Here is a 19219-nt window from a genome sequence, read left to right on the forward strand (position 1 = left end):
TATAGTTGTGACGACCACGGCGGACAGAGCCATCACACCGACGTCATCTCAGACGCCGTCGCAATCTGTTCCACCGCGCGACCGTGGCGCTGGGCGCGGACGGCGGAGGGAGCGCGCCGCGGGCGGAGGGTATTTAAATCGGCCGCCGCCGCGACCAAACCCAGTTCCCTCTGAGCAGCCATAGCGTACGGATCTCCGTGCCGGCACGTTCACAGGAGCTCAGTCCGTCAGTTCACCTGATGATGGCGACATGTTTGATCGCCGAAATATTGTGCCCGTTGGACACTATAGACCGGCAGCATACCCGTGGATATTTTGATTATCAAATACGCCGGGAGAAACTCAAGAATCACATCCCAGGGAGGTGTTTTCCAACAGGATAACGCTCGCCCACATAGCGCTGTTACAGTCCATCATACTCTACTCTAGTCCACAGTCACTGAAAGACCTGAGTCGAAACAAGGCCCCGGGAGTAGACAACATTTCATTGGAACTACTGACGGCCTTGGGAGAGCCAGTCCTGACAAAACTCTACCATCTGGTGAGCAAGATGTACGAGACAGGCGAAATACCCTCAGACTTCAAGAAGTTTAATAAGCTACAGCTGCAAAGTACTAACACGAACTCTTTACAGACGAATGGAAAAACTTGTAGAAGCCGACCTCGGGGAAGATCAGTTTGGATTCCGTAGAAATACTGGAACACGTGAGGCAATACTGACCTTACGACTTATCTTAGAAGAAAGATTAAGGAAAGGCAAACCTACGTTTCTAGCATTTGTAGACTTAGAGAAAGCTTTTGACAATGTTGACTGGAATACTCTCTTTCAAATTCTAAAGGAGGCAGGGGTAAAATACAGGGAGCGAAAGGCTATTTACAATTTGTACAGAAACCAGATGGCAGTTATAAGAGACGAGGGACATGAAAGGGAAGCAGTGGTTGGGAAGGGAGTAAGACAGGGTTGTAGCCACTCCCCGATGTTATTCAATCCCTATATTGAGCAAGCAGTAAAGGAAACAAAAGAAAAATTTGGAGTAGGTATTAAAATCCATGGAGAAGAAATAAAAACTTTGAGGTTCGCCGATGACATTGTAATTCTGTCAGAGACAGCAAAAGACTTGGAAGAGCAGTTGAACGGAATGGAGAGTGTCTTGAAAGGAGGATATAAGATGAACATCAACAAAAGCAAAACGAGGATAATGGAATGTAGTCGAATTAAGTCGGGTGATGCTGAGGGTATTAGATTAGGAAATGAGACACTTAAAGTAGCAAAGGAGTTTTGCTATTTGGGGAGCAAAATAACTGATGATGATCGAAGTAGAGAGGATATAAAATGTAGACTGGCAATAGCAAGGAAAGCGTTTCTGAAGAAGAGAAATTTGTTAACATCGAGTATAGATTTAAGAGTCAGGAAGTCATTTCTGAAAGTATTTGTATGGAGTGTAGCCATGTATGGAAGTGAAACATGGACGGTAAATAGTTTGGACAAGAAGAGAATAGAAGCTTTCGAAATGTGGTGCTACAGAAGAATGCTCAAGATTAGATGGGTAGATCACATAACTAATGAGGAAGTATTGAATAGGATTGGGGAGAAGAGAAGTTTGTGGCACAACTTGACCAGAAGAAGGGATCGGTTGGTAGGACATGTTCTGAGGCATCAAGGGATCACCAATTTAGTATTGGAGGGCAGCGTGGAGGGTAAAAATCGTAGGGGGAGACCAAGAGATGAATACACTAAGCAGATTCAGAAGGATGTAGGTTGCAGTAGGTACTGGGAGATGAAGAAGCTTGCACAGAATAGAGTAGCATGGAGAGCTGCATGAAACCAGTCTCAGGACTGAAGACCACAACAACAACAACTCTACAGAGTGCCGACATATTTCCTCGGCCTCCTCGATCACCAGTTCTCCCGTCGAGCAGATATGGACATCGTCGGGCTACAGCTCCAGCGTCATCCACAGGCAGTATGAACCATCCCTTTATTGACCGACCAATTGCAACAGGCATTTAACTCTCCCACAAACTGACGTTGTACAATACAATGCATGCACGTTTGCAAGCTTGCATTCAATGTTCCGGCGGCTCCATCTTTTACTAATGTACCAGCTATCCACATTCGCAAAGATTTATCTCGCACTTGCGTTATCCTGTGATCTTACAATGTTAATCACTTAAACATGTTTGCTAGCCAAATGTATTCCCGAAATTTCATTACTGTACATTAATTATTTTTTGCAGTTGCGACTTTTTCAGATGGTTCAAATTGTTCTAAGCACTATGGGACTTGACATCTGAGATCATCAGTCACCTAGACTTAGAACAACTTAAACCTAACTAACCTAAGGACATCACAGACATGCATGCCCGAGACAGGATTCGAACCTACTACCGTAGCAGTCGCGCGGTTCCGGACTGAAGCGCTAGAACCGCTCGATCACAACGGCCGGCCGCGATTTTTTCCCTAAGCTCATATATGATGACTGGAGACAGTCTTAAAAGCTTGTAAAGGTGTTACAGCTTAAGTTATGCTGAGATATAATTGTTAAAAAAATGGATACGGTGCGCTGTTTACGAATTAATTAGTACTGAAGTTAGCCAGCCAGGCCTTAGCGCGTTCAAATTCAAGCGGCCTGCCAGTGTCGCCAAACGTGTTCTTCGTTTGGTTTCGTAAAATCGAACGAGAGACGGTCACAAAAATTGTACATGGGACGGTAGTAAGGATCGAACCCGAGCCAAAGGCTGAGCAGTCTCGTGCGATATCATCTACGGTATTTCATTAACTGACACAAATTGTATCTCGCGGGCCGCTTTAATTTCGGCGCGCAAAGGCCTGATTGCCTAACTTCAGTCCTAATTAATTCTGAAACGGCGCAACGTATAGAATTTTTTATTAGCAATTATTTCTCTACATAATCTATAATGCTGATATGTAATGTAATCCATGTTCTTAAGGAGTTACTTTTTAAAAATTAGTTCTAAGAAAAATTAAGAGATATTTGCTACAGCTTTTTAAATATCCTTAGTGCCCCTTGGAGGGAGAGATTTATTTGCCTTATCACCCTAATTCGCGTAAATATATCTGGCTGTTAAGCTGCCATATTCTTTGGCGACTGTAAACCAGCTCTTGTAGCTGAGTGTTCTTGTTAATAATTCTTTTACCTTTTACGTTCATATTAAAAACCAGTAACTTCCACCATCATGTACCCATCATCCCCTCCGCCTCATACCTTACTGCAGGTTCTGTGATGTAGTTAATTGTCTCGGTTTGGAGATACGGTAGTCCTACCAAAGTTGATACAATAGTCAAGCTTTTCCCAGTAAACACGACAGAAACATCGAATGCCTGGGATAAGATATTAAAGTTTGCCTTATTTACAGTCCAGCTTTAACAGTTGTATTAAACTAATTTAACCAGTTTCTGTACTGCTTTGAAAAACTTGTATGTGGCAGGGGTAAATGAGCCATTCGTCGACAGCTGATTGAATTTTTTTTTTTTTTAATTTCGCCTTCGATACACGACGGTGCAATTACACTTGTTGTTTTCTCGATACGCTACACTATACATGCTGCCAGTAGTTCCTTTTTTTTATCTTCTGCATTATCCAGCTGGCAGAACCACAGATCAAATAAACTGCAAAATGTTTAGTGTTGGTTTTTGAGCGACAACAGTAAGCTACGCTAGTTGCCATAACTTGGATTAAGACATCCTTCTATTCTCGAACCACAACTACAGTGATTTCCGTCTGTATAGCAACATTCAGTTGTCTTACATTTGTACTACGTGTAATATAGTTGAAATATAGAATAAACCATTGATTTTATAGTGGAAAGAATAAAAAATGAATGGGAAAATATCTTCTGCACATTAAAACTCGTCAAACGGTCATATTCGAGTTACAGTAAAAGCGTTCGTCTACTCATACATTGTTGAAATGCCTTGGATTGGCTCCGCATGCGGTGAAATTACACATGACCGTCCGTCTCTCTCTGTCTTAAACAAAGTCTTTTTTCTGATACTCTTCTATTATTTTGAAATGCACACTTATTTCGTTATTCAGGAATGACGTAATTCAGCTTCATTGGGTACTGTCATAATAAAAATTGTTGTATTTACTTCACTACAAGTACACTTCCTAAATTAATTCCATTACGAAAATTACAGCAGCTGCTGCTCTATACGTGAGAAAGACTTCTGAATCTTTGTCCTTCCTGTCATTCATACATCATAAAATGGTTCAAATGGCTCTGAGCACTATGCAACTTACCTTCTGAGGTCATCAGTCGCCTAGAACTTAGAACTAATTAAACCTAACTAACCTAAGGACACCACACACATACATGCCCGAGGCAGGATTCGAACCTGCGACCCAAGCGGTCGCTCGGCTCCAGACTGTGGCGCCTAGAACCGCACGGCCACTCCAGCCGGCATTCATACATCCATCATATCGCTTTCGTAAGTGAACAAAGATTACTTAAATGTTGTCTGTCCGACTCTTAGAGCCTTTCTTGCTACTCAAGTTTATCTGTGATCAGCTGGCAGTTCAGAGTCGCTCAGAGGTGGAATCCCATACATTACACGTGCAACTGATGTGTTACATCACTACTAAGAAAACCCTTGGTGCCATATAATTAACTTTAAAGTCAGGTATTACGGTAAAATGTTTCATTGTGTGATGCTGTCTCTTATTGTCTGATTACGACATTATAATTCTACTCGTGCTTAATTCTGCTACATACTGGGCCAATCAGCTACATTTTAACAAAGCATGGTTAGATGAAAGTTTAGACTGTAAACCAGATATGTCTGTTTGACGGGTAGTCCTACATAGGTCCTCTTTTAATTTTTCCCACTACACAAAGTTAGACTGCAGTTTTATCAAAGCTGGGTCTTCTTTAGCTCTGTGGATTATTCAGTTAACGATTGTTGAGGAGAAGGCAATCATCCACGAATACTTGTAAAATGTAACGTGCCTGGCTGCTTTCTTGACCAACAATCAAAAAATGGTTCAAATGGCTCTGAGCACTATGGGACTTATCATCTGTGGTCATCAGTCCCCTAGAACTTAGAACTACTTAAACCTAAGTAACCTAAGGACATCACACACATCCATGCCCGAGGCAGGATTCGAACCTGGGACCGCAGCAGTCGCGCGGTTCCGGACTGAGCGCCTAGAACCGCATGGCCAACGCGGCCGGCGACCAACAATCCTTAACATAGAACTGTGTTAGAACTGACACATTTTCCGATGAACTGTTGCTACTTAATGTTCTTACTCACAATCGAGATTTCGGCCCTTTACGTCATTTTCGACTGATAGCTTACTGTGAAGTGTTCAATGCATAATGGTTAGTGTTACATATGGATTATGCGTGACACAAGGATATTGTCCTCTTCAAACGGGACACTTGTGGTGGTGTAAAGAGCGACGTTTAAGGTGGTGTAAAGCTCGACGACACTGGACAATGCATGACTAAACTCGAGTGATTTGGGCTGATGAATGACGCTGTGCCCTGTAGCAATCCAATGATCTGTAGCGCCAGCGGTGAACCACGGTGGACGTGCTGTTACAGGTACACGGTTGGTTTTCGTGGTCTGAAAATGCTATATTCTGAAGGAATGAACATATTTCACAGCTGAAATGGACTGCCCTGCCCAGAATCCCAACCCGAATCCAATGGAACAACTTTGGGATGAGTTAGGACGTCGACTTTGCCCCAAACCCCAATGCCCAACATCACTACTTTCTGTGGTTTCGGCTACTGAGGGAGAATGGGCTGCCATATCTCTCAGACATTCAGGCAACTTACTGGAAGTGTCTACAGTTGGGGTAAAGCCGTCATTAGGCGAAGGTTGGACACACCCCATATTAATGTCCACTAATAGGTTTCCGGATACTTTTGATCAGATAGTGGCCCGCATCTCGTGGTCGTGCGGTAGCGTTCTCGCTTCCCACGCCCGGGTTCCCGGGTTCGATTCCCGGCGGGGCCAGGGATTTTCTCTGCCTCGTGATGGCTGGGTGTTGTGTGCAGTTCTTAGGTTTGTTAGGTTTAAGTAGTTCTAAGTTCTAGGGGACTGATGACCGTAGATGTTAAGTCCCATAGTGCTCAGAGCCATTTGATCAGATAGTGTACATTTAACAGCAGTTCAGGAAGAAAACGTGTTCTTTTTAGGGTTCCAGACCTCAGTAGGTAAAAACGGAACCGTCATGGGATTACTTTTTTGTCCGTCCGTCTGTCTGTCTGTTTGTGTCTGTTTGTCCGATTGTCAAAAACCCTTTTTCTCAAGAATGGATGGACGTATCACGTTGAAATTTATGTCACATACTAAGTTCTACATTCCTTTGGTGGTGTAGAACCCGAAAGCTTCTAAGTCAATGCAGTCAAAAGACGCGAGCATTTAAGTCACATATTTTGAGACTTAAAAAACTAACTCATCAAAACCTCTAGGGTATTTCCTAACGACGTAGAATCATAAAATATGGCAAAAAGAAGCAATGCCTCACAGCACGATCAAAGAAAAATTGTTAATTTGTGAAGTTATCATATGAAAATATAATCTTTTTGTCATTCGTAATTAGACAATCTGTCTGATTCGTCACTAAAGACCTCTTTTTCTCAGAAACTGGTAGAAATTTCAAGTTGAAATTTATGTCACGTACTAAGGTCTAAACTCCCTTGGCGGTATAATAAACGTCACTTGCTAAGTCAATGCAGTGAAAAGATATGGCCATTTATGTCACATATTTTTATACTCAGGGTACTTTCCACTGACGTAGAATCATAAAATTTGGCAAGAAGCAAGGTCTCGCAGTACAACCGAAGGAAAAATCTGAAAATTGTTAATTTGTAATTATATTAGGCGAAAATAAAATCTTTTTGTCAATTGTTATCAGACCGTCCGTCTGTCTGTCAATCCATCTGTTAAGACCACTTTTTCTCAGGAACGGGTACGCGTATCATGTTTAAATTTGTGTTACATATTAAGGTCTACAGTCCCTTGCCGGTGTTAATAAATGTACGTTTCAAAGCCAATTCAGTCGAGCGATACAGCCATTTATGTCACACATTTTGATGCTCGAAAATTCACTTATCAGAAGCAGTAGGGTGTGTGTTGTGTATAGAACAGGGGCCCTAGAAACGACGGAGAGGCTTCCTCCCGCTGTAGCCCTCAGTGGTTCACAATCGCACAACAGGCCACAGCAGTCCACCCACCCCACCGGCGCCCCACACTGAACCCAGGGTTATTGTGCGGTTCGGCCGCCAGTGGACCCCCCACCCTGGAACGTCTCACAGCAGACGAGTGTAACCCCAAATGTTTGCCTGGTAGAGTAATCATGGTGTACGCTTACGTGGAGACAGTGTTTGCACAGCGATCGCTGACATAGTGTAACTGGCGGAATAAGGAGAACCAGCCCGCATTCGCCGAGGCAGATAGAAAAATGCCTTAAAAACCGCCCACAGGCTGGCCGGCACACCGGACCTCGACACTAATCCGCCGGCCGTATTCGTGCCGGGGACCGGCACGCCTTCCCGCTCGGGAAGCAGCGCGTTAGAGAGCGCGGCTAGCTGGGCGGGCACCTATAGGGTATCTACATCTACATCTACATCCATGCTCCGCAAGCCACCTGACGGTGTGTGGCGGAGGGTACCTTCAGTACCTCTATCGGTTCTCCCTTCTATTCCAGTCTCGTACTGTTCGTGGAAAGAAGGATTGTCGGTATGCCTCTGTGTGGGCTCTAATCTCTCTGATTTTATCCTCATGGTCTCTTCGCGAGATATACGTAGGAGGGAGCAATATACTGCTTGACTCTTCGGTGAAGGTATGTTCTCGAAACTTTGACAAAAGCCCGTACCGAGCTACTGAGCGTCTCTCCTGCAGAGTCTTCCACTGGAGTTTATCTATCATCTCCGTAACGCTTTCGCGATTACTAAATGATCCTGTAACGAAGCGCGCTGCTCTCAGTTGGATCTTCTCTATGTCTTGTATCAACCCTATCTGGTACGGATCCCACACTGCTGAGCAGTATTCAAGCAGTGGGTGAACAAGCGTACTGTACCCTACTTCCTTTGTTTTCGGATTGCATTTCCTTAGGATTCTTCCAATGAATCTCAGTCTGGCATCTGCTTTACCGACGATCAACTTTATATGATCATTCCATTTTAAATCACTTCTAATGCGTACTCCCAGATAATTTATGGAATTAACTGCTTCCAGTTGCTGACCTGCTATTTTGTAGCTACATGATAAAGGATCTATGTTTCTGTGTATTCGCACCTATAGGGTACTTCATCTTTGTTCTAGAACAATGGAATTTGGCAAGAAGTAAGGTTTTTCACTGTACAATTAAAGGAAAAATCATAAAATAACTAATTCGAAATTATACTGCAGGAAAAAAATTTTCTTTTGTTATTTGTTATCCGTGTCAAACTTTAAATTAAAACATTCTCGAAAATCTTAGGATCGCTGGCACAGATATCTTGCCAGTGTCATTGTCGGCAATAAGCAAAAATCGTCGAAATTCCCAATTCCTGTAATGGATGGACTGTCTATACACTTAATTATATTTGTACAGAATTCTCAGTGTGCAAATCCTAGTCCCAGATGGCCAATTTTGTAAAAACGTCACAGGACTGCGAAGGCTGGTAAACAGAATATAACGATCGTTTTATACTTTTATTTTAACTGTGTTAAAGCTAGTATGTTTTTCAGACGCATTGGAAAATTGCTACTCAGCCGAAATTGTGTAGTTTTTTAGGATTTTGTGTTAAAGAGAGTTTAAATCCAACTAACAACGGCCGCTAAGACCGATTGATGTCATTCAGGAGACTTTGCTTCGTGTGGGGGCCCCACTGCAGTTAAACTATTGACAGGTATTGAGTGTTTTATTGTTCGTGCAGTGTTGAAACTTAACCTGGAACGTGTGGTACACATGTCTGTGTCTGCTGGCAGGTTCGTCCGCGAGGCGACCGGCTTCAACGTGGACATGCGCATCGGCATCCACACGGGCAACGTGCTGTGCGGCGTGCTGGGGCTGCGCAAGTGGCAGTTCGACGTCTGGAGCGACGACGTCACGCTGGCCAACCACATGGAGTCCGGCGGGCGGCCCGGGTGAGCACCGCGGGCCGCGCCACGCTGCCAAATCCAAGCGATTTCATTCACTGCTACCAGTGGTTGAACGCAGTGGATACTGTCTTGGAAACAGCTTGTAAGATAAACGTCGACAAGGGCTCATGGCCGAATGTACCTTGTCCCGCTTCTATTCAAAATTGTTCAAATGTGTGTGAAATCTTATGGGACTTAACTGCTAAGGTCATCAGTCCCTGAGCTTACACACTACGTAACCTAAATCATCCTAAGGACAAACACACACACCCATGCCCGAGGGAGGACTCGAACCTCCGCTGGGACCAGCGCCTTAGACCACTGCGCCTGAGACCTCTCGGCTAATCTCGCGCGCCGGCCGGGGTGGCCGAGCGGTTCTAGGCGCTACAGTCTGGAACAGCGCGACCGCTACGGTCGCAGGTTCGAATCCTGTCTCAGGCATGGATGTGTGTGACGTCCTTAGGTTAGTTAGGTTTAAGTACTTCAAATGGTTCAAATGGCTCTGAGCACTACGGGACTTAATATCTGAGGTCATCAGTCCCCTAGAACTTGCAACTACTTAAACCTAACTAACCTAAGGACATCACACACATCCATGCCCGAGGCTGGATTCGTACCTGCGACAGTAGCGGTCGCACTGTTCCAGACTGTAGCGCCTAGAACCGCACGGCCACTCCGGCCGGCGTTTAAGTAGTTCGAAGTTCTAGGGGATGATGACCTCAGCAGTTAAGTCCCATAGCGCTCAGAGCACCGCCAAAGAATTATCCAAATGGGACGAAAATCGGTAGGTATGATGTACATGTACTGAGAAACAAATAATTACAGTATCAGAAAAATTAGATGTTTTATTCAAGAGCTTCATAAATTGAGCAAGTCAATAACTCGTTGATCCACCTCTGGCCGTTATGCAAGCATTTATCCGCTTTCACATAAATTGATAGTGTTGTTGCATGTCCTATTTAGGGATATCGTCTAAAATTCTGTCCAACTCACGCGTTAAACCGTCAGAATCCCGAGAAGGTTGGAGGACCCTGCCCATGATGTTCCAAACTTTCTCATTTGGGGAGAGATAACGGCGAACTTGCTGGCCAAGGTAGTGTTTGGCGAGGGCGGGGACAAGCAGTAGGAACGTCATGTGTGGGCGGGCATTATCTTGCTGAAATGTAAGCCCAGGATGTCTTCCCATGAGGGAGAGCAGAACTGGGAGTAGGAAATCGTCAGTGTACCGCTGAGCTGTAAAGATGCCGCGGATGACAACCATAGGTGTCCTGCTACGAAAAAAATGGCACCCCAGACCATCACTCCTGTTTGTCGGCCCATATGGCGGGCGACAGTCAGGTTGGTGTCCCACCGCTATCAAGGACGTCTCCAGACACGTCTTTGTTGGACATCGGGGCTCAGTTCGAAGCGGGGCTCATCACTGAAGACAATTTTCTACTCTAGTTAATGAGATTCTGGGCCGAAGACGTGTCTGACGGCGACCTGGACAGCTGTGGGATACCAACCTGACTGTTGCCCGCCATAGGGCCCCACAGACAGGAGAGATGATGGTCTGGGGTGCCAGTTCATTTCGTAGCAGGATCCATTTGGTTGTCATCTACCGCACCTTTGCGACACGATGGTACGTTCTCGATATTCTGCAAGCCGTTTTGTTACCCTTCATGGCAAGCCATCAGCTAGATAATGCCTCCACATGGCGCCAGTTTCTGATGATGAGGATGTTTGGTTTGCGGGGCGCTCAACTGCGAAGTTATCAGCGCTCATACAAATTCCCAATCTTTGCTCAGTCCAAACTCGCCACTTTCATGAATGAACGACAGTTTCTATTGCTTGTCTTCATGCTCCTTGTCCAGCAAGGTCGCCGGATCTGTCCCCAGCTGTGAACATTTGGAGGGGCTGACGATCTCCATCGAGCTACATGCCAATAGATGGGGCTCTATACATTTCGTCAGCTAGGGACTACGCATCATCTGACATTAGCGTAGTGTGACTCTTACATGTTCACTTCCTTGATCCGACAGACGCGTCCATATCACGAGGGCGACTCTGCTGCAGCTGAACGACCAGTTCCAAGTGGAGCCTGGCGACGGGGCGTCCAGGGAGGCATACCTGGCTGACCACAAGATCGAGACTTTCCTCATTGTGCCGCCCAAGGTAAGCGCTCCATCCTGAGGTTACTGGTTTAACTCTATTCACACAGGTTATCAGTTTATGAAGTCCGCGACCATAATAAACATTACTAATCTCACAAGACTCGCAATGAGAATGACACATAAGATTCCCAAACCTATAGATCAAAGCAACCGGGTGGATACAGTATATATTTACTTCCAAAAACCGTCTGAGGAAGTCTGACACCAACGCTTATTAATAAACTACACTACTGGCCATTAAAATTGCTACACCAAAAAGAAATGCAGATCATAAATGAGTGTTCATTTGAAAAATGTATTATACTAGAACAGACATGTGATCACATTTTCACGCAATTTGGATGCATAGATCCTGAGAAATCAGTACCAAGAACAACCACCTCTGGCCGTAATAACGGCCTTGATACGCTTGGGCATTAATTCAAACAGCTTGGATGGCGTGTACATGTACAGCTGCCCATGCAGCTTCAACACGATACCACAGTTCATCAAGAGTAGTGACTGGTGTATTGTGACGAGCCAGTTGCTCGGCCACCATTGACCAGACGTTTTCAGTTGGTGAGATATCTGGAGAATGTGCTCGCCAGGGCAGCAGTCGACATATTTTGCATCCAGAAAGGCCCGTACAGGACCTGCAACATGCGGTCGTGCATTATCCTACTGAAATGTAGGGTTTCGCAGGGATAGAATGAAGGGTGCAGCCACGGGTCGTAACACGTCTGAAATGTAACGTCCACTGTTCAAAGTGCCGTCAGCGCGAACAATAGGTGACCGAGACGTGTAACCAATGGCACCCCATACCAACACGCCGGGTGATACGCCAGTATGGCAATGACGAATACACGCTTCCAATGTGTGTTCACCGCGATGTCGCCAAACAAGGATGCGACCATCATGATGCTGTAAACACAACCTGGATTTATCCGAAAAAATGACGTTTTGCCATTCGTGCACCCAGGTTCGTCGTTGAGTACACCATCGCAGGCGTTCCTGTCTGTGATGCAGCGTCAAGGGTAACCGCAGCCACGATCTCCGAGCTGATAGTCCATGCTGCTGCAAACGTCATCGAACTGTTCGTGCAGATGGTTGTTGTCTTGCAAACGTCCCCATCTGGTGACTCAGGGATCGAGACGTGGCTGCACGATCCGTTACAGCCATGGGAAAAAGATTCCTGTCATCTCGACTGCTAGTGATACAAGGCCGTTGGGATCCAGCACGGCGTTCCGTATTACCCTCCTGAACCCACCGATTCCATATTCTGCTAACAGTCATTGGATCTCGACCAAGCGAGCAGTAATTTCGCGATACGATAGACCGCAATCGCGACAGGCGGTCCGACCTTTATCAAAGTCGGAAACGTGATGGTACACATTTCTCCTCCTTAGACGAGGCTTCAGAACAACGTTTCACCAGGCCACGCCGGTCAACTGCTGTTTGTGTTTATGCAATCGGTTGAAAACTTTCCTCATGTCAGCACGTTGTAGTTGTCACCACCGGCACCAAACTAGTGTGAATGCTCTGAAAAGTTAATCATTTGCATATCACAGCATCTTCTTCCTGTCGGTTACATTTCGCGTCTGTAACACGTGATCTTCGTAGTGTAGCAATTTTAATGGCCAGTAGTGTATTATAATAATGGGGTATGAATCTGAATTTGAGACTGGACTGATAATTTAGTGGCAGAGAGGATGTAGCATGTTATGTTAATTGGAAATTCATCGAAAGATCTAGAACTAACTGCAGGCGTGACCCAAGGTGGAAGGTGTTAAAGTGGATAAAATTTGGATGTCAGTGATGCACCGGAAGCATGATGATCGATTACTCTCAATCGAGAATGTTGGCATTGCCAGAGAAAGTCTCATATCCGACGCCACGTGATGTGCAGTGGCACCCTCTGTACTGCGTATATAATCAGGGCTTCCTCGAGTTTTTCTTTGCAGTTCGCCTCTTTACTTCGGAGTATGTGTTCCGCAGTCGGACACTAAATGTCAGGGGAGACTTTTATACATCGACCACGGCCTATCAGCCCGGAAGTTTTAAGTGAAGACAATTCCGGCCGTTAAGGCCTACATTTTACGATCAAAGAGCTGTGTTGGCACTTCTGTTGTCATGTGGTATACAAATGAGCTGGCAGAAAATTTAGTAGACGCCTCAGTCTTTTTGCAGATAATGCATTTAACTAACTGCACTATCAGAAAAAAAGATGAAAAAATATCCAGCCAGATCTAGATAAGAAGATTTGCATGTTCGCTATCAGCTGTACAGATTTGTCATTTATTTTCTACCGATTTCGGTAGTCCTTATGTTATTACCTTAGCGATCGTTCCCTTTAATCACAGTGAAGTCAGTTTTGCGCTAGTATCGAAATCGTGGCCTGTTTGCCAAACGTAGTCCTGTAAAGATGATTTGCATATCTCTCTAATGTAAGGCGTTTTCTTTCCTCATCTGAAGGTGATCGATACAACCGAAATCAGTTGAAAATAAATAATAAATTTCTACAGCAGACGGCAAACATGCAGTTCCTCAAAAACGTGACAGTAGTGTCGAGTAATTTCACTTAACTGTTAGATACTGTTAAGGTTTCGGTATGGTGCAAAAATTTGCAAATCTATTTAAATATTTAAAATTATAAGAAATAAAATTTTCTGATTCATGGAAACTCAGAAACGTAGTATAGAAAGACAACAAAATCAGTGTGTTACAAATGGAATCAATCAACTCTACAAATCTCTCCCTATAAAATTACTAGGATATAGACTGGAATGATCATATAAACTCGGTTGTGGGTAAAACAGGTGGCAGGCTTCAATTCATTGGTATAATACAATCAATTTATGAAGGACGCTTATTGCAGAATGTGCACGCTGGACATCCGACAATATAGAACGCGATTGCCAAGAAAGCAGTAGGAACGGTCACGTGATTATTTCAGTCACGTGAGTGTTTCACGAAACAGATGAAAAACTTGAACTAGAAAGACACCTGAAGATAGACGCGAGCTATCCAACGAAACCAGGAGCCAATATTTAGTAAGAAATCTGACGGTATAATACAACCCCCTACGTATCACTTCCGCAGAGACGAAGAGGATGAGATTATATGGATTACAGCGGGCATAGAGACGTTTAGTAATCATTCTTCCAGCATTTCATACGTAATGATCAGAAAGAAACCCTAATACGTATTACGGAACAGATATACTCTTTCATGTACTTTACAGTGGTCTGCAGAGTTCGGTGTACTTGTAGGTTTAATAGCGACCAGATCCCTTAACGATTTTTTGGTACTATTTCATACAACACATTACGCCCCCAAGAACGCTACAGACAGCCGAAGCGTGGGTGCTACCATTTCGCACCGGTAACTGGGGAAACAGTAGACGGACACATAATACCTGAAGCGAGCACCAGCCTTCTCAGTAGGTGTACAGGTAAAAGTCTCGATGATACACCGATCCGGGTTTATGACCTTGCCGTGCTGACTGCGACACGGATTGAGGCAAGGGAGAAATGTCGTCGTATTCCAAAAGCAGTTTCAGTTCTGTTGTACGATTTAATGGCGACTGAATCCTCGCACAAAAATTTTTCGGAGGTAAAGTTGCGGCGAGGGCTACTCAGAAGGGCATAGTCATCAGAAAAATAAACGAATCCGACAGTCTAAGGCTAAACAGTGTTAGCGGGTAACAGAAGTTGAAGACAGAAGTGGACAAGATAAAGTCAGATTTATTGGGAATTAGTTAAGCGCAGTGGCAGGCAAAAAGGATCTTTTGTGTGTCCGATACCGGTGACGCCAACCCAAAATCAAATAGTGGTGTACAGGCGTAGGTCAATAATGCTCAGTAAAACAGGAATGCGTGTCAACAACAACGAACAGCGTAGTGAACGGGTAATCACAGGTAACATAGACACATAGTCACGCCCGACCAAGGTAGTTTAAATAGCCTACATATGCCCACTAGCTCCGCAGATAGTAAAAAGATTGTTCTGTACGTTATGAGAGGCGAATTTTCATTGTGACAGCAGTTGTAATTCATTGTCTAGAAAACGATCAGAAGAAAATTATTGGAACAGCACTGACTGGGGCAAAGGAGGATTCAACTATTACAAATATAGATTTATGAAACGTGAAAGAAGGTTGTATGTATGGAAGAGTTTCTAATAGATCATATGCTTCTAAGAATAAGATTAAGAAACCACATTTTACACTGAAAAGTATTTCCAGCAGCAGATGAGAATTCTGACAGTAATCACGAGATTCAGACGAAAACTTAAGAAACTGCAAAGAGGTAGGATATTATGAATACTGGAGGTCAATAATTTGAAGCAATCATAGGGAATGGAGAACTAAAAAGGTGCATGACTCACACTGAGAGATGCGAAGGAAGCAGAGGAAGAACTAGGGAAACAGACAAGGCGTAGCATAAATACATAGGCACGTGACAGTAGAAGGAAACATAAAAATGCAGCAAATGAAACAGGCGAAAATTAACGTAGATCGGAAGTGGAAGGAGGCCAAGCAGGAATGGATAGTGGATAAATACTACGCTTTTGAAACCTGCATGACTGCAAGGAAGGTAGATGCTCCTTGTAGCAAAAATAAAGAAAATATTGGAAAGAAAACACGAGAGCAGATAGATAACAAAAAAAAATGTTCAGATGTGTGTGAAATCTTATCGGACTTAACTTCTAAGGTAATCAGTCCCTAAGCTTACACACTACTTAAGCTAAATTATCCTAAGGGCAAACACACACACCCATGCCCGAGGGAGGACTCGAACCTCCGCCGGGACCAGCCTCACAGTCCATGACTGCAGCGTGCAGCGCCCAGACCGCTCGGCTAATCCCGCGCGGCTGGATAACCAGTACGGAGCAAAGAAGAGAACGCTGACTAGGTAGAGAGAAGATATGTTAGAGCTGTTTTTGATGGAAAGAAATTTGATAAAAATATTATAGAAAGAGATGATGATGTCGGTGAGAAGAGAAGCGTAATGTGATCTCATGAAAATCATTTGAAATACCTAAGTAAAAATCAGAAATCTCGACATGCTTTCAGAATGAAGAATTGATACTTCACTGCACCCCTTTCTCCCCCGTCCCCACCTGTTACAGTCGTCCATACTAAACGCTAATCCACTGTCCTGACACGTTCCTCCTAATATGACTAACCTACGGGATCTTCCATCTGACACTGTTTCTAAACTAAAGAGCACTAATACACACTTAAAATGCAGTAAAATAGGAACTAGTGGATACTCATCTTTCTAAGAGGTGCGCAGAGAAACACGTCGAAATCCCTGCTTGAAGCGAGGTGTCAGCTGAAGGCGCTTGCTGTTGCAGAAAAACGACGGCGGCGGCGGACAGGATGGCTCGGCAGGTGGCGGGGGTGGCGCCCAGGAGGGCAGCGGAGGCGGCGGGGGCGGAGGCGGCGGGGGCACTAACTGCCTGCGCGCCGCCAGCACGGCCTCCGACCTGTCGCGCAACCGCTCGCCGAGCAAGATGACCAAGTACGTGGAGTGTTGGGGCGCCGACAAGCCGTTCGCCAACATCGCCGAGAGCACGCTCGCCAAGAACATCGGCCTCACGGTCAGCTCACGCACTTTTCTCTTATATTTTTTTCTGTTTTCTCTCTCGTAGTTTATTTCCCTTGACATGTCAGATGGGGCTAACGCTCATCTCAGGAGACTTTCTGCAAACGTGACTTGATTTTGACGTCAGACGCAATATCGACAATCGAAGCGGCAGGCACCGACTTCATTTTGGTAAATTTAGAGGTTTCGTATTACAACTTGCAACATTCCGTTTCAAAGCAACGGCGTACTAGAAATTTATGACAAACACATCACCATCATCATTAAATGTAAGTTAATAAAGCATCAATGCTATAAGCCTGCAAGAGATACTATAGTAATCAATAGAGGAGACTAAAATAACATGACCAGACGCTAGCATAATGCATAGTCTTGCGGTTTACGGAGGTGAAGGATGAAGGTTTGAATCCTACTGCATCTTAATTTTTTTTCCATCTTAATATTATTAACACATTCTGCGACTTTCTTATAAACATGTCCTGTAACGTTCAATGTTATCTACATTTCCGACTGATTGGAGAACAGACTGTTCAAAGCGGCGCTCCGTTACTGTGCAAATTAATTAGAAGAGTGTGACGGTGACGGTGGCTTTTATAGTCATAAAAATTTGCAGTAGGGCATAGTATCTGTAGGTCACAATTTGCTAGACGTAAGTCATATTTAGACACAGCCTCTATTCCGCGACTATTTGGAGGAATACAATTATTGCACAAGAGATAAGCCGCCGCCGCTACACCATGATGACGAAACGCACAGCGGCTATTTTCTACTCTACATCAGTCATCTGACGGGGTCACCCTCATATCACAAGTCTTTCTGCAACAGTGTAGTAATTTTAAATGTATTAGACGATTTCCAAGTGGTATCGTTAGGCAGGAATCTAAGAGGACAATTTTAGTTGCTGCGACTAAAACGTGCAGCAGCAAAATTCATATTCTTCCTTTTCCAAGAGTTTGACTCATTATTTCCGAATATATGACGTTTCCGAGAGTGTGGTTGGGCAGGAACCGAAGAGGACAGCTTAAAGGGCTGCGAATGAAACGACGGGTGATAACATTCATATTCTTCCTCATCACGAGTTCAGTAGCAACTCCTGCAAGTGCCGATATTGCGCGTGACGTTAAAATGACGTCACTTTTGCAGAAAGACTTGTGAGATGAGCGAATCTCTATCAGATGACTGATGTAGAGTAGAAAATCAATTGTGAAATTAGACTTAATTTCTGATACGACTGTTACGTGACTGCATTCTATTTCCTGTTGTAAGCACTGTCAAAGAGTGTCCCTCTGTTTTCCGATGCATGTTGTTGCTGGAGCTATCGTGGTCGGCTGCGGATCCAATCGACGACTCGCGATGGAATACGTCTCGGTAAACTTTCAGCTCATAAACTCCAGATCTGTACTCGGGAAATGCGTTTCAGAATTGTCTGTCACAGGGCGTGACTTATCCAATAGCATAGAGTGATATTATGGCTCCGTGCTGTTGGCTGCTGGCGCTGAGTGACACCGCATTTCCGCACTATTGACTGCTATTGCGGTTGATGCCATATCTTCACACAATTGGCTGAACGTGACAAATGACGAGCAATGTATCCCTTGCCGTCGAGGGCCGCTACAACACCGTCGTCCTATCTTCCCCTGGTATATATGCAGTCCCGGTTACTAGCCGTGGCTGACTGGTAGACTATGCAAGAGGGGTTGCGACGTGTCTTCCTCTATTCTTGCCTTTCCAGTCGTATCAAATTGAGTGCTTTGATTTCCTATGTCTTCCAATGAACGATCTATGCTGGGTGACACCACCATGCCAGTCTTGGTTCCAGGGTGCTAACCTTTGCGATGCCACTTCGAAACATCCCTGGTTCAGTGACAAGTATATGAAGATTGTTGATGTGATGTCGTGTCTGGTACGTTGAATTTCGTATGAGAGGGCACGGACGAGACATTGAAGTTAATATGAGCACCACATCAGCGTGAATTGCTGGAAGGATGTGACTACTGTTGAGTAAGTTTCATTTCTGGATAAACTAAGACAATTTTTGCTTTTGTATGGGACGCATATTGGTGAGTTGTGTTGAGACAACGTGTCTGCGCCATATCCGTTTGAACATTACGAGAACTGTGAAATGATGTCAATAAGCTTTCAACTCTGTGTTGTGACTCAGTGACCCAAGCTATTTCGCGATTAGGACGTCGTATAAACTGACATATTCCTTAAATTTTAGTGCCACATGTTTCAGCTTGTGCACATGCTGGAACTGCAGTCGCATGACATCAAGCTCCCGACGATATCAGCGACAGTACAGGAGTTGCTTCGTTACCTACAACAAGTGTATAACGGACCTTCGAGACAATCTTTTAAAAAAGAATCGTCGAATAC

General features: G+C 44.4%; 1 protein-coding gene across 1 annotated transcript in view; it reads left to right on the plus strand.

The window, feature by feature from the left end:
• The window catches only part of LOC126176958 (adenylate cyclase type 2), a 334232-nt gene that overhangs the window by 196235 nt on the left and 118778 nt on the right, over positions 1-19219 (plus strand). Inside the window, exons 6-8 of the mRNA XM_049924166.1 lie at positions 8951-9109; positions 11125-11257; positions 16593-16838. Of these exons, the coding sequence (XP_049780123.1) occupies positions 8951-9109; positions 11125-11257; positions 16593-16838 (538 nt within the window). The remainder of the gene's footprint in view (positions 1-8950; positions 9110-11124; positions 11258-16592; positions 16839-19219) is intronic.

Source organism: Schistocerca cancellata, chromosome 3, assembly GCF_023864275.1.
Source record: "Schistocerca cancellata isolate TAMUIC-IGC-003103 chromosome 3, iqSchCanc2.1, whole genome shotgun sequence".
In the NCBI taxonomy this organism is placed as follows: domain Eukaryota; kingdom Metazoa; phylum Arthropoda; class Insecta; order Orthoptera; family Acrididae; genus Schistocerca; species Schistocerca cancellata.